Genomic DNA, 25,658 nt, shown 5'->3' with positions numbered 1-25,658 from the left:
TCTTGATGCAAGAATATTAAACAAATAAATAAACTATAGAATAGAATATATACATGTTCAAAAGTTTGGGGTTGGTAAGATTGTTGTGAAGTCTCTTATGCTCACCAAGGCTGCATTTATTTGATCAAAAATACAGTAAAAACAGCATTATTATGAAGTGTTATTACAATTTTAACTGTTTTCTATTTCAATATATTTTAAAATGTAATTTATTTTTGTGATGGCAAAGCTGACTTTTCTGCAGTCAGTGCTCCAGTCTTCAGTGCAACATGATCATTCAGAAATAATTCTAATATCCTGATTTGGTGTTTAAGTAACATCTCTTCAAATTATTATTTTCAATGTTGACAACAGCTGTGCTGATTTTTTGTGAAAACCAACATACTTTTTTTTCCAGAATTGTTTTTGATGAGCAGAACTTTCAAAAGAGCAGCATTTATTTGAAATGGGAAAACTTTTGAAACATTATAAATGTCTTTACTGACACATTTGATCAAATAAATGTGTCCTTGCTGAACAAAAGTATTGACTTCTTCCAAGAAAAATCGTACTGACCCCAAATTTTAAATCACAAAAACGCTATGTTGAAGCCCCTGAAAGGGTCCTTAAATACATGTGCATATTAGCTGCTGCAGTCCTAGTGAGCTGCAAACCTAGCCAGCACTTTAAGGCTTTATATCTTTAATGTAGAGTATATGTTCCAAAAGGTTCATCATTTTTGGTCAAATATTAAGGCAGCTTTCAATGGACAATTTATGATATTTGTTGTTTTCTTAACAACATACTAATATCGAAACTGATTTACTTTATATAAGGAGCATAATGTGTGAAGTTGCTGCCTATGTAGAGCATCCAATTCAGTAATTTATGAGGTTCCAAATAAGGTAGGTGCTACCTTAGAAGGTAGCTGCCTGTGTAGAGAGTAAACAGTGAGGCAGTGTTTAGAACTGAGAAAAGAGTTATTGTGTCACTTTTTTTATTTTAATATTTAAATGTAATATTTAAATATATCTTTATATATTTGTATTCATTTATTTATTATAGTGGCTACTTAAAGCACTAATACATGTGAAAATGAGAGAGAAAAGTCAAATGTATCGAACTGTCTTTTCATAAGAACTCACTCGCAAGATGAGGCGGATGACTGCCACTCCAGACGTGGCCATAACTTTGGCGCTGTTGGGCACCAAGTTGAGCAGCGTAGGCATGATGCTTTCAGCCCCATGATCAAATTTATTCCCCAGCACTGAAGACAGATGCCTGAGAAACAGCAAAGCACACCAATCAACAAAACACGAATATAAGTATACGTTAACTTTGGGTCTAGATGGAAATTAATCAAATTTGTTTCACATTAAGGCATTAGATATCCATCAAGTGGCTGCACTTTAGCAGAAGAGCTGTCCTGCATGCTCCAGTCAGCTCGGTTCCACTTCATTAGAAACACATTAAGACCCAGAATAATTAAAGACCTGCACTGAGCCATGCTCAATCACAGAGACCCGCACAACAGCTTCATTTACCCCTTTAAACAGCACTTTCTAAAGCTGTATCCCGATGATATTTGAGATAAAACATGAAGCGGAATATGATGAAATACCTGTACGACTGGATTTGTGATAAACTGGCCTGCTGTTGAAGTGTGTCTTTGATCAATGAACATCTAAAGGTGGCATCCTACTAGCTTAATGTAAACAAGTCGATTTTGGTGGTCGATGTCAGACTTGAACACTATATTAAATAAACATCCTAACAGAGACTGGAAGAAAAAGTGGAAAGAGCAAAGAATGGCTTCATACCCTAATGTGATACAGGCCTCTCGAACCACTTGAGACCGAAGATCTTTAGCTGACATCTTGAAGGCACCTTCCAAAAGCCGTAGATGTTGAAGGAAACCCTCATGTTCGGTTGCACCAGCCAGAAGCAGCGACCGCACTTTCTTCAGCTAAATACATGATATAAGAGTTTCTTTAGTGCCTTGCTGAAGACACATTCTTCAAGTTGGGGTGTGCATAATGTTGACAAAAGTAGCAGTGAAACAGATCAGGAATAACTTACAGCAGTGACACGGTGTTCCCAGTCTTGCTTGTCATCTGACAGAACTTCACGGATCTTATTCAAGGAGTCCTCCAAATCCTTACTGGAATATATCTGAAAACGAACAGCATATTTATCTCTTAAAACTGTATGTTTAAATCCAAGAAGTCCATGAAAAATAGCATGATCTTTTTCATTTTCACGATGCATTACCTGAACTGCAGGTACATCTTCAAAAGACTTGATAAAATCCTCTTCATCCACAGCTCCTGCACTGACACCGTCCTTCCCTGAGGAACCACAATCACAAAATTTCAAAAAAGATTTAGTAGTTAGTGCCAATACTGGTGAAACTGTACAGTTCTCAAGTCTGATACTAAATAATTTGTTTTTAACAAATCTATTGAAAAATTTAACAGATCATTTAATTTAAATAATCATATATTAATATTAGTGCTGATTAAATCGCATCCAAAACAAAAGTTTTTGTTTACATAATATGTGTGTATACTGTGTATATTTATTATGCATATGCATATACATATACATACATATATACATTATATATATATATATATACATTATATATATATATATATATATATATATATATATATATATATATATATATATATATATATATATATATATATATATATATATATATATATATATATATATATATATATATATATATATATATATATATATATAAAAAATACATACACGTGCATGTATATATTTAAGAAAAATATGTTATGGTTATATATTAAATATATTTATATATAATATAAAATATAAGAGTATTAATATATAAATTTATAAACATGTATATATTTTCAAAATATCAACTGTATGTATTATACATATATATTATGTAAACAAAAACATTTATTTTGGATGCGATTAATCACGATTAATCGTTTGACAGCACTAATTAATATTAGTACTTATTATTATAAATATTAACTAAGTAAATCAAACGATGGCATGTAGTCTTTTAGTATTTCTCAGTTAAGTAAATATTGCTTGAAGCTTTTAAATGTAATTGCGTATAAATAAGAGGCTGGATTTATTTGATCAAAATACATAGCAAAATATTAGTACAATTTAAAATGACTATTTCATGTATTTTAAAATGTATTTTATTCCTGTAATGGCAGAGTCGTCACATGACCATTCAGAAATCATTCTAATATGCTGATTTTCATATTCAAAAAACTGTTTATTTATTATTATCATATTATCAATTATTATCAGCATTTTTATATTGGTTTTATATTTTTAGGCGTTTAATGAATAAAAAGTTGAAAATAGATTTATTTAAATTTATTTATTTAAAATTTAAAATAAATATTTTGTAACCTAAATGTCATTGTCATTTTGATCAATTTAATGCATCATTGCTGAATAAAAGTATTAATTTAGAAAAAAATATTCTATATATGCGTGTGTGGACGGGTGTGTGTCTGCTATTTAAATCCATCACACAAACCACAAGAAAATTCATCAAAGAGTGTTATATAATTTAGAAATCTGCCATATGCTTCTTCCCAGCCAACAGAATCCTTATTTATCTCCACTCATTTCTCAATGTCGCTTCTGCTTTTTTTAAGCTACAAGCTTTTCAATAGATAATCTCTCTGTGAACAATTACATTTCTCCTTGTTCAGCATGTTTATGTGCAGTGTTTATGAATGTCTATAGTGTTTTCTGTGATGAGTAATCTGACTTTAGTTTTTCAGTGGTATCCTGGGGTTGAGCTCTAGCAGCTGTGGCTGATTTGTTTACTTTCGTATATATATGCGTTTATCTCGTATATCCTTGTTTCGGTTTCTCCTTTTGAATGACGAATATATACTACTGATAACTGCTGATATAGACAGTTAATTCCTCTCACGCATGCGCAGAACGCATGTGTTAGTGTGCCGTTGGCTGTAGTCTGTGCGGTGTGTTCGCGCACAGCTTTTTGGTCCGACGCTGCCGACGCAAGGCGACAACACTGTCGGCTTTCGTCGCCGCTAGTTCTTTAAGGTCAGCGTGGTGTGTCCTGGCCTTTACCTGGAGCCCTGGATCCAGAGGCAGAACTGGGTCGTCTCATTGAGCCCATGCTGCCCCCTCTCCTGCTGTTGGAGAAGCCCTTAGAAGAGGAAGAGGAGGAGGACCTGCCCCCATCCACAGACTCCTCGTCATCAAAGTTCTTATCTGTTGGGGACACAAGCAACATTGATCAATGGTTCAAATATTTTCTCTGTACTCTCAGTCTTGTGGGTTGTCTGAATGACTAGTTTGACTTAAGAAATCACTGTCTCCCCAATCGGATGTTTCTTACGTTTCTTCTATTTAGAGATTTTTTTGGCACGCAAACATCGCAGCAACCATTCCGGAGTGATGTCTAAAGCAAGAATACATCTATGAGGAAATTCATAGATTAATCTACTGTGAGGGATTCTGGAAGTAAGCTGAAATAAAAAATGAGCGGACGTTCATACATTCCAGCAGTCTGAGAGGAAGGGGGTGGCACACCAATCTTTCTGAACAGGAAGGAGCTACAGGATGAATGAAAGATGTCTCATTCTTGCAGAGCACCAGTGCTGCCCATACAATTTTGTCTGATGATTAAATTTTATGAAGATTATTGTGAATAATAATCCAAATTTATTAATGTCAGTTTATACACATTTTTTAAATAATATTTTTGGCCATTTCATGCATTTACTGGATAGGACAGTATAGAGATCAGACAGGAAAGCACGGGGCGGAGAGAGGGCAAAGGGATCGGCAAAGGACCTCGAGTCGGGAATAGAACTCAGGTCACCGGAGGCGTGTCTGCGCTATATGTTGACACCCATGAGGCCATCAGCTCTGACAGCTTATACACATGATTTTAACATCTGCTTATGATCGTTGATGGTCATTGGGACTTTATGTCTTAAGAGACCCCTTTTAGCCTTTTGACATTTGCATATAATTCACAGACCTGGCCCCACATGCGACCTTTATATGGGTGCTAAATTGCCAATTGTTGTCCCCCCCACTGTCAAAAAGATGCTAAACAGGTGACTATCTTTTCTCTCCATCGGACTTCAAACACATTCCAGAGAACTAAATGACCCTAAATACCAGACACCAACGGCTTGGCTGACCAGTGGACTACCTCCACGATTACAACACACATGCATAGAGACATTTCCTTTATTTAGACTATAATCAATCGGTTACAAATGTAACAGTAATTTTGTCGATTCACTTCGGACCAATCAACCCATGGCTGGAATGACGAAGCTTTCACTCCTAAAGGAATTCATCAAGAATCTACGCATTATACATCCAGCAGGACATTTTACTCAGCATCAACAAAACCAATGCAAGTAACCGCTTGTTAACTATTTAGATGTGCTTCTAGGCTTCGACTCCTTTTAATTAAGGTGATGTGATTCTCTGATGGTTCTTAACAGGTTGTGGTTAGCTGATGGGTAAATCCTGCCATTACACTCTACTCTCTTGTGCGCGAGTGCTCCCTCTCTCTCTCTCTCTCATCTGTTTAATGTGTGTATGTTTGTGTCTAGTTCGATGTTGCATGTTCCCCTGTAGTGAAGTTTAAAAAACATCCATATGTATTGACGCTTGGTTGTCTGTGTCTGCTGCTCACAGAACGAGGTCACTTTAACGTTCTGATTTTGTTACTCTATGAGCAATGTATTAGTAAGGAAATTATTCTTCGCGGCCAGAGAAATAACTCCTTAGAGTCAATAGACAATTAAAACTGTCCATACTGCGGACGAACAAATCATTTTATTGTACTATTAATGCTACAGTTAATTCCTGAAGATTAATATATAATTGATAACATTATGATTAATTATGTTCATCTCACTTGAGCTAATTTGCTACATGATTAAAAAGTCATTTATTCACAATGAACTTGGAAACATCAATAAATTGCTTGATTTAATCCTAGACATTTTTTGTACACAAATGTTGTAAAAATACTCTAGTACTCTAAATTATATAAATGTATGCAGCACATATAATTATGTAATTGTAATGCTAATTTGAAAGAAAAATAAAATGTACGTCATAACATTTCAAGTGTTCACTTACTTGACTGGCAATATGTGATTGGGAGTTCATGTGCACAAAGATTAAATCAAATAATCACGATGAGGTGATTATGTAATAATCCTAACAAGCCTACAGAGCAAACCACAAACAAACTAGTCAAAGCAAATCAAGGCAGTCAGAGCAAGAGAAAACAATATTTCAATTGATATTTTTGTGCACTCTAGTCTCTAGACTTTAATAAACACACACAACAGGAACACAAAATACGCAAAACATCACATACACTACTACAAATGTACTGCACTGTGGCTCTTTATGGAGAGCCAGACAGTTTAAAATAAAAATTGTTTAAAAAAGCAAAAATGTGCAGCTTATATGTTTGTATATTTATATGTAAAACTAGGTAACAGATCAAAATCATTGTCTGTGGTTATCAACAGCATGATAAAAACAACTCAGAAAATTCCTTTAAGGAGATGTACTCAAAATAATCACACAGATATCAAACAGTCCTGAGCATTACTGAGATAAATGCATTATGTAAAAATGTTCCCACATTAGATAATTTAAGGTTATGGCAAGCAATTCCAGACTCCACAAGAATGCCAAACCCAGAAAACCTGCAAAGTATACAATATATCCTTATATGATAATTCCTGTTAGATGTCTAAATTATTTGCACCTCCACAGGAAGGCCTTTGTTTTTGTGGTCCTGTTTTACTACGGAACAGAATCCTCTTTTATATGCCTTCCCCAGTAATCCAAAATATTTTGATTATTTAAAAATACATAGTTTTAAATTCAACCTTTTGGTTGATAGCGAAGTATGCTACAGATGTGTCAAATCAATGTACATGCATACAAAAACAAAATAAATGTGTTGGAGGATTTAGCTGAATGCATACGCAGTCCGTTCTAGTTAAACCAGCTGAGAGGTATGCTGACTGCTGAAAAATACAGCCCAATATCATGGTGGGTGGTAGGGACAACAGAACATGTGTATGTGTATGTGTGTAAAACATCCGCAGACAGCGGAAATCTTCCAACACAAGACATCTTTCATAAGACGGTATGTGGGCAGATAGCTATTGACAGTCAAAAAACGGCACAAAGGCATCATTCACGATCCTCTGATATCAAACTATCAGTTTTAGCTTGAGCTCAAGCAGTGAGTTCAATGTTTCATACCACTTAATGATAACAATTTTCTTTGATTTGACAGCCTATAGAAGCAGGCCGCCACTGGCTCAACAACATGCTCCGTAACTCGCTTAATTGGCCTAGAAAATCAAATGTTTCATCATAAAACTGCTGTGCAAATCAATCTAACAGCAAGCTCTTAATTTAATAGGAACGTCTCCCTTGAAGCAGAATTGGACATTTTTTCTTTTTTATACTGCCTGAAGATTATGAAAGGCTCTTGAAGATCAAAGTGGCAACCTGTCAAATTAAATAATAGGAAAGACCTAGTCATACCTTACCAGCACTGGTTCTAACAACACAGCCCTAACACACACACACACACACACACACACACTTTCTAAATAAAATTGAAAAAAAATCACCCCATTTTCTTCATTCAAAAATTCTTACTGTGAAAGATTCATCCATCCACTTACTTAGCATTCTGCTAAACTTATAAGATAAATTAAAGGGATAGTTTACCCAAAAATGATAATTCTGTCACTAATTACTCATCCTCATATCATTCCAAACCCGGAAGACCTTCATTCATCGTCGGAATAGAAATTAAGATATTTTTGATGAAATCCGAGAGTTTTCTGAACCTGCATAGACAGCAACAGAACTATCAGATTCAAGGTCCAGAAAGGTAGTAAGGACATTGTTAAAATAGTCCATGTGACATCATTGGTTCAAACTTAATCCTGTGAAGCTACAATAAATAATAATGCCTTCATTCAACAATTTCTTATCTTCTGTGTTAGTCTTCGACACACTTTCATGAGAGTACCACGACACATGCGTGTGATGCTGCCGACGCAGGATGTAGAACCTGGATGTGCTGCGCCTTGTTTACAAACAGAGGAATGCACACGCATGCGTCAAGGTTGAACCACTGATGTCTCATGAACTATTTTTACAATGTCTTACTACCTTTCTGGGCTTTGAACATGGTAGTTGCATTGCTGTCTGTGCAGGGTCAGAAACCTCTTGGATTTAATCAAAAATATCTTCATTTGTGTTCCGAATATGAACGAAGGTTTTACGAGTTTGGAACGACATGAAGGTGAGTACGTTTTAAAGATGGCGCTGCTGATGGAAGCTATTGTGCGTTGCTCTCGTGTTTGTACTGTTTTTGTTTGTTTTTCCTGTTTTTTGTTTTTCAAATACGATCAGTTTTACCAGGGACACAGGAACAGTTTCTTCCCTCAGTTCCCCTCAGGGTGAACTATCCCTTTAAAGTTATATAGGTTTATAACAAGGCTGAGTGAACAACAAAATACAATTTTTTGGGTGGAACTATCCATAGTCACCATCTACTATAACAGCACTATTTGTAGGTAACACCATACATCTGTACAATTTGCATATTTCTCAATTCTCCAATGGAATGGAGTAAATCAGCCTCTTTCAGTAATAAAATTATTCACAGAGCTAAAACGGACCACAAAATATGGATTTATACAGAAGGGCCGTGTGGAGATGGTGATATTTATTTACTCCTGCTGCTCTCAGAAGTGAGTAATGTCCTTTCAAGAGGACAAACCCCTGGAACGGGCCTTAATCTTCTTGCCACTGAAGTTTTGAGTTTGAGAGATGTGTCATTTCAACCGGGGAGAGGATGGAGGATATAATCTTTTCTGCATGACCTGCCAACTTTGAACAAAGTGCTTCCCCGGCTCCTAAATCAGATTTTTCATATGCGACTGAAGACAAACTGTTTTAATCCAGAAACAATGTCATTTGTTTACCATATGAACATACAGACCTGTGAAAACACCTGTCAAAAATCAGTGCTCACCTTCACGGCCACAGTACCTGCCACTGTGTCAAATAACAGCTTTCTTTAGCTGCTGATTGGACTGAGACGATGACACAGCATAACATGTCAGAGTGACTTTGAACATGTCAGCACAAAAAAGCTTAGAACCCAAGCGACATGTTTACATAACAGTGCTGCAGGACATGAACTCACACACACATAAATGCCCCGATCCATTAATCTCACTCTCAAACGGTGCTGCCGGATCCAATATCAAGTGTGTACTGTATATAAAAAAAAATGAACTGGTAGTGTAAAATCTCCATCCCTCGATCACCTCTAACTTTCTGAACACCCCCTGCAGTGTGTCCTGAGATAAACACAGGGTGTCCTACACCGCACTTCTACACTAATGCACGTGACTCATAACCTGTATTATGTTGGCAGTGTGTGCAAATGCGAGTCCTAGTTCTGTTGCATCACTAAGGACTCAGAGTGGAAAGGAAACATGCCTTCATTTGGTATTCAAGCAAGCCAAGGGAGTGTTATTGGTGGATTCATTTTATTTAAAGTGAACATGAAATCAGTTATAGATTCCTGTTCTTATTCCAAAGACAAAAATAAAGAAGTCTTCAATGTAATAACTTCATCTGCAATGGCTTTATTTTTGGCTAGCATCACAAAGGCAAGGAAAAATATTGTTAATCACCACTAAATTGTTATTTGAACATTGTTTTAGGCTAATGTACGAAAATAAATGCGATGCTCATGCTGTGAAACGATTAAAAAAAACAGCGAGAAATTATGCAACAATTATAGACATGCATTGGATCCATATGCTAAATGTTAAAAAATACAAAATAGCACAAAGTCACACTTAAAAGGCTTTAGAAAATAAGCAAATTCACACCCATTATGCAGTTATATTTACTGAATGCATTGCAACAACATGACAAATTGTAACAGACTGAAGAAACAAATTTGCAATTCATGTGCGAGATGTCTTGAGTGTTCGATACATGTCACAAATCTAGTTAATACACATCTGAATTCATGCCAATCTGAGATATTAGATGTTTTATTTTTCCAAAACGACATCTATAAACGGATACACTGCCTTTCCATGTCAAAATGCTTTGAAATCCAGCTAAAGAGACCATAAAAACGGGCGAAGCAAAATACAAATATTTAAATCTCAGAAGCGTTATCATCTGTAAACACGAAAACACAGAAAAAAAAAAAAAAACATGCTGTCCCCTTGGCAGAACAGCAGCTGGAGGTTTAAGGTTGCTAGTGCCCAGCACTGCTTTTATTCGTCCCTGACATTAAAGCCACCATTCCATTCCAATCCTTACCTTCTCCGGTTGTCATAGAGCAAGCGTCTCTTCAATTCACACAGAGACTGCAAACACAACAAAGCTCCAGCTTTTTTACAGTCTCTCTCTCGGGTCTCCGCCTCTCCCTCCCTTTCCCTTCCTGCTGCTGTGGTCTTGTGACTTCACCAAAGACAAAAGCCACCCAACTCTTTTAAATAAAGGACGTAGAAAGCATTTCCCCTGTAAAAACTGAATGTGACGTACAAACAGTTGATCTGGGGCCATTTGCTTGTCATTTTCTTTGCTGTCCCTTAATCTTTATGTTCACAGAACTTGAAACATCTTCCTTGTACCAACTAAAATCTTGCCACTGGAAAGAGACTCCGGATACTGTGGCCTTCACACAACAAATTTACACAAAATATTAGCAGTGCAAATGAAAGACATTTCCTATTATATAATGCTATTAATATTTGTGCAGAGACAGCACTTATTAAAAAAAGGAGCTGGGCTGCAAGTGCTGTATCTAGATTCAAGATTCAAGATTTTTTATTCGTCACATACACAATTATACAGAGTATAACCAGCAGTGAAATGTAAGTAAGTATCTACACGAAAGTGGCAGAGTCATTTATGTATAATGAATAATTATTTCTAAATAATTTACCAACTCTATCAACTCTCCAGAGCTCCAGTCTGAGGTAGGAAAAAGGAAAAAGATCCACCAAAATACCTAAAAAAAAAAAAACTTTCGGTAACCAACATTACTGAAATCTCTGATTAAGGCGTCTCATTACAGTGCATCTAAATCAGTGTCTGCCAAAAGCACACTTAGACCATTGGTTATCATTTGTAAAACTCACACAGTTCCAATACGGCAACAAGATTCATGACAAATTACTTTATATGGAGCAGTGTAAACCAAAGATCACATCAAAGCTTTTCAATTTCAAAATCAGCATGACATTATTCTATTAAATAAATCAAAATTCAGAAAAAGACAAAGTAAGTCCCTTTGAATCTAAAGTCAGAAAAACAAACAAAGTGAAAGCACTGCAGCATAAAACATGAAGAGTGTCATTCTCTCTCTCCCACTCTCACTCTATTTTCCTCTCTTTCAGGCGTAATTCTAAAGCTGACCCTCGCCCTAAAAATGATGATAGATTCATGTTTTATCTCAATACATTACCTCTGCCTGATTTCACTGACAGTTCAACCAGATTTCCAAAAGAAAACTAAAAGTCGAAGAGGCGATCACCCAAATAAACAGACATTTCATTTTCAGTGAAATGATAAAAAAAATCCTTATGCCACAGATGCTGCTTTCAACCACCCACTGAAATGCAAAATGAGTCCAAATCCTGCAATATAATGTGCACAGGGCCGCAGGGGAGAACAGGAGGAGGAGGTGGAGGAGAGGGGGACTCAGAATTCCCTAATTCTGTATTTCAAACAAACATGTTTCATAGCCTCTATCTTATAGATCTCCAACTGTTGTGATTCAACTAAAGGGTTCAACTAAAAAAAAAAAAAAGGGTTCAACTAAAAATATAGCTGCAAGCAGCGATGACGGGCCCAAGCCGTCAGCATACGCCACCCCGGTGGCATCGATAAAACGGTGCCCAGCGAGCACACGCATCACAGTAACCCTCTGGCAGTTTGGTTTTAAGGGATACGGCAATTAAAGGGTTAATCCAAACCATCAACTCTGTGAAACACACACACACAGAACAACATATAAAACTTTAAATTCTGTGAAAATATATTTTTCATTGGTAGTTGATGTTAGTTAATGCATTTACTAATGCTAACAAATGAGAAATTATTATAGTTACCAAAGGTTTTAATGATTTATAAGCATTTTTTAATGATTTATTTTTCCATTAACTAACATTAATAATTTTTTCTAACACAAATGAATAAAGTAAAAAATATATTGTTAATATTTAATGTTATTTGTGAATTAACCAATGTTAAAAAACAACATTATTTAACTGTTGTTAATTTACATCATTAATAAATATATACCATTTAATGTTTATCAAAATCAATTCCAAAATGTGTTAATATATTATTACATTTTAATGTTTTATCTTTTGAACATGACTATTTTTCTAATATTACAAATATTTTGTTCATTGTTAGTTGGTTGTAAGTTCATACTATCAATGAAGAATTAACATGCTGTAAAAAATATATTTTTCATTGTTAGTTCATGTTAATTAATGCATTCCCTACTGTTAACAAATGAGACTTAATTATAAAGTGTTATCAAAACCTTTAATGCTTTATAAGCATTTTTTAAGGATTTTATTGAGAAGTTTAAACAGACCCTCTCTCTATCTCTCTCTCTCTCTCTCTCTCTCTCTCTCTCTCCCCCTCTACACTCACTGAACTCACACAGTCAGTCACTCACCCAGTCACCTACCGCACACATTAGAAGCAGTGACAGGAGATCTCTAAGTTTGACATTTTTCTCCTAAGCATAGTGTATTGTAAATTCATGAAATTAAGCACATATCCTCAGACTGTATTGTTCTGTGTATGTAATTTTTTATGAAGTGTTTGGAAGCTGCTCTTAAAAGATAAAAAAAAAAGTTCTCTTTTTTCTGTAACTTTAATAAATTGCCATTAAAACACCGTTCAAGATATCCTAAATCCGTCCGCAATTTAGCATCTTCAGTATTTTAGGATCATGATAAAAAATGTTTGGTGTGATTTCCGTGTTTCTGTTTGGAGGAGTATGAATTTGTTTACAGCTCGTTTAAAAAAAAAAAACACATTAAAATAAATATAGCCGACTTCCTGTTGGTCGTAGCTAATGACTGTAAATTAGAAAGTTGTCCGGATTAATAAGAACAATTTATGTACCGAGTTTGGTGTCTGTAGCTATCATTATATATATATATATATATATATATATATATATATATATATATATAAACATTAATAATTATATACCATTTAATGTTGATCAATATTAATTCCAAAATGTGTTAATATATTATTAAATTTTAAAGTTTATCTTTTGAACATGACTATTTTTCTAACATTAAAAAGATTAATAAATGCTTTAAAAAAAATTGCTCTTTGTTATTTCATACTATCATGGAAGAGTTAACATGCTGTAAAAATATATTTTTCATTGTTAGTTCACGTTAATTAATGCATTTCCTAATGTTAAGAAATGAGACCTTATTATAAAGTGTTATCAAAATCTTTAATGATTTATAAGCATTTTTTTAAGATTTTAAAAAACAGACCCTCTCTCTCTTTCTCTCTCTCACCCACTGCCTCAATCCACACAGTCACTCACAGCCCACCCCCACCCCTCACTCAGCAGCAGTGACAGGGAGCTCTCACTCAGAGGCAGGCTGGCAGGGAGCTCTCACTCAAAAGCAGATCTGATAGTTTTTAAATTTTCTCCTCCGCATAGTGTATTGTAAATTCATGAAATTAATCCCATAACCTCAGACTGTATTGTTCTGTGTATGTAATTTCTTATGAAGTGTTTGGAAGCTGCTCTTAAAAGATAAAAAAAAAAAAGTTTTTTCTTGTTTACTGTAACTTTAATAAATTTCCATTAAATCATCGTTCAAGATATCCTAAATCCGTCCGCAATTTAGCATCATCAGTATTTTGGCATCATGAGAAAAAATGTTTGGTGTGATTTCCGTGTTTCTGTTTGGAGGAGTATGAATTTGTTTACAGCCCGTTTAAAAAAAAAACCCACATTAAAATAAATATAGCCGACGTCCTGTTGGTCGTAGCTAATGACTGTAAATTAGAAAGTTGTCCGGATTAATAAGAACAATTTATGTACCGAGTTTGGTGTCTGTAGCTAAAACTAACCCCCCCATTTTTGACAAAAGGTGGCGCTATAGAGTGCCTCTTCCACGCCCGTTTATGAGCTTTTTCCAGTGTCTAACTATCATTATTACTCATATGTGTGTTGAGTTTCATGACATTCTAAACATGTTATCTGCCTCAAAATCACCAGAAACGAATTTTCAACTTTGACACGTTGCCATGGCAACACAATTTTAGATTTCAATATTCCCTTCACAGTTTTACATCGGCCGTGTTTTGACATTATTCTGGTGAAGTTTGAAGCAAATCGAGTAAAAATAAGATGCTGAATTCAAAGCATTTTGAAAACGACACACTTCCTGCAGCCAGTTGGTGGCGCTATAACTTTCAGTCATAATAGTCACATCTATCCGATCGGCATCATACAACGAACAAATCTCTGAAGTTTGATCTACATCATACAATGTATGTGGACGTTATTAGGCATTTCCTGGGTCTCATTTTTCGCCATAACTTCATCGCCTCGCCACGGGCAAACCGTTCGACATATCAAAAATATCTTCGCAATTTAGCGTCCCCAATGTCTTGAGATCATGTTCACCGAGTTTGGTGGCAATCGTATGGAAATCCTCAGAGGAGTATATCAAATTCCAGAGCATGTGCTTTTTAAACAGCCCTGAATAGCCGACTTCCTGTTGGGCGGAGCCTAAGACATGCTGCACGGAAGTTGTTCGGCTCAATGAGTTCTATATATGTACCGAGTTTCATATGAATATGTGCAAGTATGTGTGAGCTATACATAAAGTTTTCTGACAATTTTCCAGGGGGCGCCGTAGAGCCCCTGTGCCACGCCCGGGTCCCAGCCTCAGCGGCGTCCTAATGGCCGCAGGTTCCAATGTGCGTGCCAATTTTCAAGAGTTTTCGGGCACGTTAAGGCCCCCAAAAGTGCCCGGATGATTGAAAAAAAAAAAAAAAAAAAAAAAATAATAATCCTTAGAAGAACAATAGGGCCCTGCGCCTTACTGGCTTGGGCCCTAAATATATATATATTATCCCTGCCCTAAGACATCATCATAAAATTCAAAAAACCTAGAGAGCCGCCTACGTAGACAACATTTTATATCATTACAGACATGCTTCTGACACGAAATGTAGTTAGATATCTTAGTTTGGACTAAAGTAGCATCACATGTATCCTTCACAGAAAAAGAAATCCCATAATGCACCATGATAAGCTCAGCGAATAAAATCCATCCAAGATGGTGGATGATGCAAGAGAAATGTTGATTATAAATATAATCCCCAAAATATAGATTAAAATAGCATGGTGTCTATGTAGACTGTTACAAATGGGTCACTTATGAGGTTGGGATGATGTAGGCAGTAAGTTTTGGAACACAACCAGGGTAAACATCTAAGCTATGATGTTTGAAAGCCTGTTTGGACATATGAATTATTGGAATTATTCTAAATATATAAATCCTACCTGAACCTGCGGAGAGGACCATCTTCCCAGATCTTTGGACTTCATCAAATCTGCTGAAAATTACATTCAACCTGTAAAAAAAAAAAAAAAGAAAAAAAAAAAAGGCAGGAAATTTTTTTTTAAAGTTAAAGATTGCTCAGTTAGATAAAAAAATAACCAGACCTTTAGAACAGTAACTCCTGGAAATGTGACTCTCGGTGCACACAAAACAATCCTCAGAAACAGGTGTTGCAAATCTAACAAAAATGCTCTCACTAAGCAGGGTAAATGTCTGTGAAATGGAAATACCTTTCATTCGGTCACTCCCTTTGTTCTGAGATACCACCTGACTACACTACTATTTAACAAACGCTTAGACTATCAGCTATGGACATAATGACATGATGACCTAACTCATAAACTATGGACAACAACAGACAGTAAAGTACTTGGTTGCTTAACATGTTGGTTAGGTGGTCTAAATGTGCGGTTCAAGGCCAGAACAAGCTGCAACGAGGACCAGACTTTTTGCCGTTAGCCATAAGTCTGGCTGATCAAGACTGGTTGTGATATAACGTTTGATGTGTCATATTTCAGCATGGATGGTTTTGTGATCCTGTCAGTGTAATGCAAGCTTTGCACCTATATTTGACCCCAAAGCAAACCTGAAAGTCCAGAAGTAAGTGTAATATATATGTGCGAAGAGGTTAGCCAATCATAACAGAGGTCATTTACAGGTCTTAAAGGTATAGATGCGAAAAATATCTTGTTTAAAGGTCAAAGAGATAGTTACGTACAACAATACTATAATTCAATGAAAGTAACATAGTAAGTGGATCAAAAGAAAAAAAAATATTTTAATTATAGTATGGCCTGTTTAATGAAGCAACAATTAGGGAAACATTTAAGCATCCTCAGATGACAGCAAACCATGTGAAACTGAACCATGTAGCGCCGCTCTCTAAAACTCCTCCCACTGCGTATTCACAAAGCTGTGGATGTTTTCGTCCTGTAAAACCCTCTGAGAATCCTTCATCCTTTACATCCCTCTCAGAAGATTGTCTGTGCGAGCCAGATCCCCAGAGCCCTGCGCATCAAAGCCGATTCATCGTCATGTTCTCAACTCCCTGTGAGTTGAGAACTCCCTGTGCCATGCTTCTGGACACATTTCTCTGCCTTACAATGTGGCAAAGAATCATTTTAGGTTATAAATAGGGCTGAGTGATAAACTGAATACTCATAACACGCATTTATGATATTGATTAAAAAAGCAACATTGTGAATAGTGTGATGATGTTAATGTTCAAAGCTCTAACTGCCAAAGTCATTCAATTCTAACTAGGACAAGTAAGTAAAGCCTTGTAATATTAATGTTTAAGAGGATGTTGTTTCCAACAATCATGCTGGTAGGATTTCACTTTAAATGAGGGGATCCCTGTTGACAACCACTGACAAATGCAAACATTTAATCCTACAAGTCCATCATTTCTGCTTTACAAAGTGTCCCACAACAGAAATTTGAATTGCAAATGAGACGGGATGCCTTTTCTGCAGTTTGAAAAAAGGGAAATGCTGCTTGCTAAACCCTTATGCACTTCAGTGTTCAAAAAGAGATTTCTTCCTCTATTCACTTCATCAATGCAGACTGACTGCGTGCCTCTAAATTAAGCTGAGAAGATTTGAATTTTGCAGATACATCCATGGCAGTCAGTGAAAAACAGCAGCGCTGAAAAACTGTCAGGCTGTCAGTGCGCTTAAGACTCAAAATGGATATTGAACATTTGGAAAATTAAAACTTGTGCATGCTTGATTATGGAAACGTATTAGCATTAGCTTAAAATATTGGAAACGTATTAGCATTAGCTTAAAATATTTTTGTATGACCCAAATGACTGTATTAATAAGATCTAGTGAATTAACTCAAAAAAAGTGGAGTTGCAGTACACATACTTGAGCCTCGATGCTCACAAACGAGTTGCCGGTTTGATGTTGTGTCCGAAGTTACAGCAAACTGTTTTCCACAGGCATATTCCAATTGAGCCTGCCCTCAAAAGTCTTAAAACTATAACCACTGAGAAGATCAGAGAAACAGATGCCTGCATGGTCCCTGGAGACATGCACAGATTTTAAGTGGGAGGGACATCTAACAGATGTTACAACCAAATTCAGACCACAAGCAAATGCTGGCATGCCTTCCTCCTCTCCATGCACTTCAGTCAAATCTTGCTGTGCAGTATCATGGCTGGATGTTTTAGTTTGCAGGCTCAGAACCATAGAGCAAAACATCTGAGAGTGGCACTATGAATGCCATACTTTTCTAAATGCTAAATCACAAATTCAGTACATAATTCTGTAAGCACATAATGCTAGCCGCTAAAAGTATATTAGTCTCAATTTAGAGGGCAGAGCCTGATTCGAGGTCTGGAGGGAAATCAAGACCTAATGACCTGTATGAATAGCCACTTTTGCCCCTTAAGTGAATAAGAATCATTACAGCACTAATAGAGACTGGTTCATGAATGTTTTCACTCTGTTTAGAAACACTTACTAGTGGGGGAAAATATCTGTCTACATTTATCAATGCCCGATAGAAGTAAATGAACAGATGCAGTGTATATCTAGAGGGGAAAAAACCTTCAAAACAAAAACATGAGTCCAAAACAAGCCAGAAATCCATCTGAATTAGAAAAGACCCTGGGAGTGACCTGAAGACTAACTAATATTGTAGATGTAATGCTGTGCATTGTCTGTGAATTGGCAGAGAGTTAATAAAAAAGGAAGAGCTTACCTTGATTGCGGCAGTCCTTTTTTGCTAAGGTCAATCCTAACTTTCTCTCCAACATGTCTGTATATTTCCACAAGGCAGTTCATGGCCGCATCCCGAACCTGGGCAGATAATTGGACAACTTCATATTTTCCTAAAAAATCACTAATTTTAAAACAAGCCTCTAAACTGTGCACTCGTAAAAGTGGAAGCTTATATATTATTATATATAAGCTTATATTAATATATTATCAGTGATAAGAATAATATATTAATGTTTTAGGGAGGACAAACAAATTCAAGCACCTTTGATGGAAGATTGCTATTTTAACGTTTATTCTGCTATTTGAAATGCTTCCCACTGCATCTATTCATTCATATTGTAAAATCTATATTCACTTAATAAAAATGTACACTTGTTATATTTCCACCAACTCCACATCCAAAACCACCACCAGAGGTCACTATAGCTTTGTGTAATATTGCTGCCTTCATCCATTGTTCTGTAAAAAAGCCATGTCATGCAGATGAGAGTTTAATCTTGAATGTCTTAGATCACGGCAAATGCACATACCTGACTTGTGGGGTCTCCGAGTAGATTACATATATGTGGTACAATTTTGCTCAGGGTTAAGCCTTGGGCACCGTATCTGAAAAACAGAAGCGAAAGCGACAGGGAGGGCAGTATTAGTGCATCATGTGGGCTTGTGGTATCTTTGCCAAGTTCAGCTTTAATGGGTCAGAAGAATGTGCTGCTTTATTCTTATTTTAATAACTTAATATCTCTATTCAGCAGAGAAATTCAACTACAAGTGGGAATTTTAAACACAAAAGTCAATGTAAGTTGTTGTTATTTATGTTGAATGAAAGCTACAATATCCAGACTGAGAGGACAATGGGGCTTACGTGTTCAGAGTTGAGATGAGACAGAGACACACTCCCTCTCTGGTCCGGTTGTTTTTGTGTTTGAACCCCCCCAACATTCGGTCCCATATGTACTGTGAAGATAATCCAAATGTAATACTTTCAATCTAATACAATTAGATGGCAGCTAATCTCATTATGAGACCTCCCATCAGCCTTTTCATGGAGAGTAGAGTTCAATTCATTAACTAAATGAAATCCCGCTTAAAATGCCACAAAGGCGTTTCGCAAGGGTACTTCTGAAAGGAGCAGGTTGTTCAGATCTTACATTATAAATATTGTTTAAGCTCTCATGATATTTTAACAAAAAGACAAAATACAAAAATGTATGTTTGCTAGTATAATGCACACAACAGGACAGCAGTGTTGGCTTTAGAATGAACTGAAGATCCTGGAATTAATATTTAGGCTAAATAAAGACAAATACTACCTGAGGAGTAGCTGCCTGCTCCATGATCTTCAGCAGCAGGGTTTGATCTTGGTCTCTGACTTGATCTTTGGCATCGCCTAACCGATCTATCAAGCTGGGTAAAACTGGAGATGGAGAGAACAAAGATTAGATATTAAGAATGTGCAAAGTTATTTTCAGTCAACTAGTTGGAAACTTCAAATAATGAGCCCTTCAGATTACGTAATAACAGGTATACTTCTCACAGCAGACAATCGGAAGAGTGACAGTGATTGCCTTGAAATTCATTGATGAATGCAGTGAATTTGTAACAAAAGCAGTGTTTGATGCCTGCAGGAGCGTTGCATTTAAAGCGGATGAATTTTAAGAAGCAACTTCTCAGAGGGTTTCAGTGTATGCTGACAGTTTCAGCACTTAAACTATAACACTCTGTCAGCAGACTCAAACTTTCTGCAGGAAGTTGTCTCTCTTCATTTAAGCACCGCTGCTTAAAAAGTAATAATAAAAAACAAATCTTCAAAATGTTCTTTAATTAAACAATATAATGAAAATAAATTGTCATACAACGATCCTTATTTTTCAACGTTATGAAATCTGACAGAGAAATTTTTACACATTTAAGATATTAATATTCCTACCTGTACCAACTTGGGGCCGAAATCGGTCCTGTAATCTCATCACTAAGGCAGATAGAAGGTCCATTCCCAACAAAGCCAACTGAAGATGAAAAAAGCATAAAATTAAACAGAGACAAAAACTATGTGTGCATTTTTATTCAATTTAAATATGTGCATTGTTGCAATATACAAAAATCTTTAATTAGCTTTAAAAATCTTAAAGCAACATTATAATGTTATTGTCAATTCAAAGCATCACAAAGAACAAAGGAAATAAGAAGGTACAATTAATGAAATGGCCACCAATCCCCCCAAACCTAAAGTCTAAACGAGCAATGAAATGGACTATGAATAACAGACAAATTTCAGATGAATCCAAAAAAGCATATTACAAATATGAATACTAGTTTAAGATATACAACACATTCACATACTACCTTAAGATTAGTATACTAAACATAACCGGCAGCGGCTATTTGCAATGTAAATAGCAATAGATGCTATTTACACTAAGTGCAAATAGTAATAGATGCTTTTTACACTCAGTGTAAATAGCAATTAGATGCTATTTACACTAAGTGCAAATAGCATATTTTCTTAGCGATAGATACTATTTACACTAAGATTTGAAAAGTGAGAAAAAAAGTTTGGCAAAAGGTGGGATCGAACTATGGTCGATTGTGTCAAAAAGCACACTCCTTACCATCTACGCCACTGAAGATGATAATGGTTGAACGTCTTATTTTAGTGTTGACTAACTCAATCACATGTTGGTGGGCGGAGTTAATGTAAATAGCCTTTGCCAACAAGGTGGGCTATTTGCACTTAGTGTAAATAGACACTCCGAAACATAACCGTAGTCTAAGTGAGTAGTGTAAAGGATTATGGGTAACCATCTAGAAATCCCAGATTTCCTGAGTAGTGCAAAGGATTATGGGTAAATCCCTAACATCTCATATATTTTCTCCTTTCTCAGCCTTTTTTTTTTTTGACATTACAGCCACAGTGCTACTTTCCAGTACAGTTCATTAAACATTTTTCATGCCAATGGTCAACAATTTGGTCTCTTTTTTATTCCAACCATCACAGAGAAGATTGGCACTAAACAAACATACTGCAAATACTCCGCCCAACCACTTACCTTTCCTTGTCATGGGTTTGAGGACTGTTCAATGAGCGTATAGTGAGAACAGGCTTGCTAACATCATATCAACAAAAATGCATCACCTGATTTCTTGAAGTCAGCTAACGTTGCAATTTTTGGAAACACTTAACTAAGTTAAATGACAGGCTAATTGTAAATCTTCACAAACAAACTAATTTTCAATATAGTCTGGGAGTACCTGTTTGCTCCACCAGTGGAAATAGTGGGAGTGTCTGTGAAACCGATTTGAACAGTCATTATTTTTTGCAATCCTCTTTAGTGTGTAATTTCATATTTAAAGTTTATCTCCTGTCATTTGTTTAGTACAGCCCTCTTGATTTATTTTACATATCTATTTAAGCAGCTGGGTTTGACTAACATATCTACTATAACAAAGTCCTGATCCTTTGTTCTCACCCATACAGAAAATGACTGTAATTGTGCTGGTGACACCCAGGACTGAGACACAGATAAACCACATCAGCTGAAAGGAGTATTAAATGCCTAAGAGGAGGTGTAAAAAAGTTGAATCATGAGGCACTGGGTAGCACACAGCTGATTTCTTTGAAAAGAACCAAATTAAACTACTTCAGTCTGTGTGCATTGCATTTATTTAATACACAAGTTTCACAACTTGAGTTGAATTACTGAAATAAATGAACTTTTCCATGACATTCTAATTTATTGAGATACACCTGTACTTCACAGAATTACTGAATTTCACAGGAAAGATTTGTTTATTTTTTATAAATAAAAGAACTGTATTTCTTTAGTTAATTATTAAAGTATTACATGTTACATGGGCTGGTTTATTCATTTTTAAGTATTTTTGGGATTTAAGAAGTGGAAAATGTGCTGAATGTTCCATTTCATCCAAGTGAAATTAACAAGCAGTTAGACTTAATTTACATTCGTTTTAAACGCGGAGCCAGGCGCGAGTGGACACAGGTTGCGCGCGTGCGTCAGGCCTCGTCCTTATTGCCAGATGCGCTCGTGAGTGTAGTATATATATATATATATATATATATATATATATATATATATATATATATATATATATATCTGGAACAGAGTAATATTGCGTCCACATCACAGGCTTTGCGATTAGCAAATCCAACGTCTCAAATTGTGATTGCGATTCGATTTCGATTAATCGCACGGCTCTACCAGGTAGTTCTCTCTTCAAAAAGTTAGCAGGTAGAGGGGGACATCACAGGGTTATCCGTTGTGCCAGTGGAATGGCAATCTGCTTGCCGCACGAGGCAGCATCACGTGTTGCTTGCAGACGCGCCTGTATATTAATCGGCCTAATTTGCAGCACAATCAGCCGATGCCGATTAATAAAAAAAATGCCAAAAATCGGCCGATCAATCGGTCGACCTCTATTTAAGGCTCCATTTATTTGATCAAATATACAGTAAAAACAGCAATATTGTGAAATATTACAACTTAAGATAATGGAGAACAAAAAAAACAAAAACATACAAAAACCAAAACTGTAAAAATTCAATAAATAAGGGGAAAAATATCTATAAATAAGATACAACTCTATGAAAACCTCTGCTCTATGATTTCTTTGGTGGCGTGTTACAAGGATCATTCCAGATTGATGTAGCTGGTAAAATAAGCTCGTCCTAGATCCTCACAGGAACAGTGTCCTCATTAGGCCTGTCCAAATGGGAGGACTTTATCCAGGCCAGTGAGACCGCAGGACTAAATGATCTGCAGGGCACAGGGTGAACACTGTCTTTCGAGGTAATCAGTGTTCAAACTAAAATACTACTGAAGACAATGCTGAAAGACTGTATGTAAAAATAAATAAATAATGCAAACTGAACTCTAGTTAACTTTGTTTCATTGCCAACAACCACTATCAATCATTATGTCAACTCAAACAGGAATCTAGTTTTGCTTCTACGCTGGTTTGCTCGTTGGTGCTAGCTTTGTGAGCATTCTGTTTGATTTTCCATGAGTCAAAGAACAACAGCTGAGATGAAGTCAACAGGCCCAGACACGGATGCAAGAAATCAACATATGTCCGCTCTCCATGTGCTGGGCCATTATTGTTATTATCATACCTGCCACCGCACCATCACCAAGATTAAGTAATGGCTATGCACTCTACATTAGCCTTGTATTTTGGGAGGATTTTGAGTTCAAAGGCCTTTATTAGATAAGCTGGTCTCAGGTCAGTGCTTGAGGGAGATTCGAGGCCAGCTGTAATATAAGACTAATGTTGCACCACAGCTGTTCAAGTAGTACCTGAGTCACCAGTAAAAAGGGCCTGAGGGTCGTCAGGAGTGGAGTCTGAACAGTGAAAACGCCTACAAGACACAACAAAAGAAGCACGGATAGTGAACAACACGTGTATCACCAGACACTTTCCCTGCTTTAATTTATTTTGAGAAACACCTGAAATGAGAAGTCTTCTAATCCTACACAATATAAATACCTCCCACTACACTTTTGACTGGCTCTTCGATTACTACACAGTCATGTTTTCTGAAATTAGGGCCTTTCGCACTGCTTTAGTTCCAGAACTAAAAGTACAGTACTAAAGTACTTGGACGATTTTGCGCAAACTATTTCGCAGTACCATTTAAAGGGTTGCATTCGTACGGACAGTGGGTACTAAAAAGTGACGTTAAGCCGGTCGACAGCGACGTCATTTGTACGTGGCATTCAACAACGTAAACAAAGAAGAACAACTTTAACAACAGGAGGATGGAGGATGCTGTGATCGGAGCTGTGTTTTTGTTGTGTCTCGCGTGTTTCACAATAATGGACATGGAATTTCAACGTATACGTCAAGCGATTGAACGAACGGAAAGGAGGACTAAGAATCTCCAACGACAACTTGCAGTGCTACATTTCATTGAGGCTGATAGAAGCACAAATCGCCGTAGACGAAGTCTTCAGGTAAATGCCGTTTATAAATGCTCTCAGTATGAAACAATGTTTACACGTTTTCGTACATGTTTAGCCAATCAGCGTACACTTACGTCACGGATAGTTCCTAGAACTGTTTTAGACCCTACTCTGAAGTAGGAGCTAATTTAGTTCCTCCAAACGGAGTTCCTGGAACTAAAACCATTCCTAGTTCCCGCGGTGCGAACACACCAAAAAATGGGTAGTTCCACAATTAGTTTGGGTACTATGAAAAGGTTCCTGCGGTGCAAAAGGCCCAATTATAGCATGTTTCGCTGCCCATAAAGACCCAAAAACCATAAAATAAGCATAAAGTAGTAACCATATATTCATGGTTTCCCAAACAGGGGTTTGTGAGGAAACTGCAAGGGGTTCGCTAGTTGATGTAATGCAAATAATGAATTGAATCATAAAAGTTTTTATTTATTATTATTTATTTTAAAAGCACAACTTATTACAAAAGTGATATTATCTTCATTTTTCATAATTAGTTAATAATATTAATAGTAATATAATAAAATTAGGGCTGCCCCTAATAGTCGACTAACCGTTAAGAAAGGCTTGGTCGACTGAAATTTTATTAAATCGCAGGAAAAGAATAAATAAATAAAAATCCACATTGACGAAGTCACGCAGATCGTTAAGGGCTGGTCTATGTGGTAGTGCATCGGGCAGGACATCCAAACGCTCGCCTATATCATTCATCGACCTCAAATATGGCTTATTATCTGAAATACGTAAAGTTGCTAATACTTACATGGCCGCTCAATCTAATGTTAATCTAGAAAAACGTGCGCTATTGAAGGGTCTATGTGGATGCGCACTCACTGCATGACAGATGGAGACGCAGGTGCGCTCACTTTAGGGCTGCCATCCAGCCGACTATTTTTATTTTGATGAATCTATTGACTAATTTATCGATTAATCTAAACAACTAATTTCCCACAAAAAAAAATCACTTCAAATGGAAGACAAATATTCTTATGAAACATGCATACAGGCGCATCCACTACTGCGGAGATGACGAGTTAGTGTCAAAACAAAGAAAGAAAACAAAGAAAGCACTAGTTTATCAATGAATTATTCAAATGTTAATGCAGTCTCCTTGTTGTTTTTACCTGACACATTCATAATCATTACTTCTGCCAGTGCTGTGGCAAGCTTTATGCATGTGCTCAAACGCTTATTAGGCTATGTAGACAATTGAAGTCTTATTATTATGATTTAAATTGTTT

The 25,658-nt window shown here is 36.3% G+C and overlaps 1 protein-coding gene across 3 annotated transcripts in view; it reads right to left on the bottom strand.

Annotated features, from left to right (window-relative positions):
* clasp1a (cytoplasmic linker associated protein 1a) overlaps nt 1–25,658 on the bottom strand; it is a 71,288-nt gene that overhangs the window by 27,979 nt on the left and 17,651 nt on the right. The window contains exons 2-12 of one of the 3 annotated variants that reach the window (XM_079429031.1): nt 20,373–20,451; nt 19,756–19,859; nt 19,308–19,399; nt 18,976–19,051; nt 18,426–18,523; nt 15,659–15,729; nt 4,099–4,242; nt 2,251–2,327; nt 2,059–2,151; nt 1,800–1,945; nt 1,125–1,260 (exon numbers count right to left, since the gene is read on the bottom strand). In XM_079429031.1, the coding sequence (XP_079285157.1) occupies nt 1,125–1,260; nt 1,800–1,945; nt 2,059–2,151; nt 2,251–2,327; nt 4,099–4,242; nt 15,659–15,729; nt 18,426–18,523; nt 18,976–19,051; nt 19,308–19,399; nt 19,756–19,859; nt 20,373–20,451 (1,116 nt within the window). Of the gene's footprint in view, nt 1–1,124; nt 1,261–1,799; nt 1,946–2,058; nt 2,152–2,250; nt 2,328–4,098; nt 4,243–10,401; nt 10,491–15,658; nt 15,730–18,425; nt 18,524–18,975; nt 19,052–19,307; nt 19,400–19,755; nt 19,860–20,372; nt 20,452–25,658 lie in introns of those variants that run through there. The other 2 variants (XM_079429029.1, XM_079429030.1) reach the window with 2 other exon arrangements.

The sequence above is a fragment of the Barbus barbus genome, assembly GCF_936440315.1.
Source record: "Barbus barbus genome assembly, chromosome: 11".
NCBI classification, from domain to species: domain Eukaryota; kingdom Metazoa; phylum Chordata; class Actinopteri; order Cypriniformes; family Cyprinidae; genus Barbus; species Barbus barbus.
Note: the sequence above shows the minus strand (reverse complement) of the source record. Positions and strands in the feature narration are given on the sequence as shown.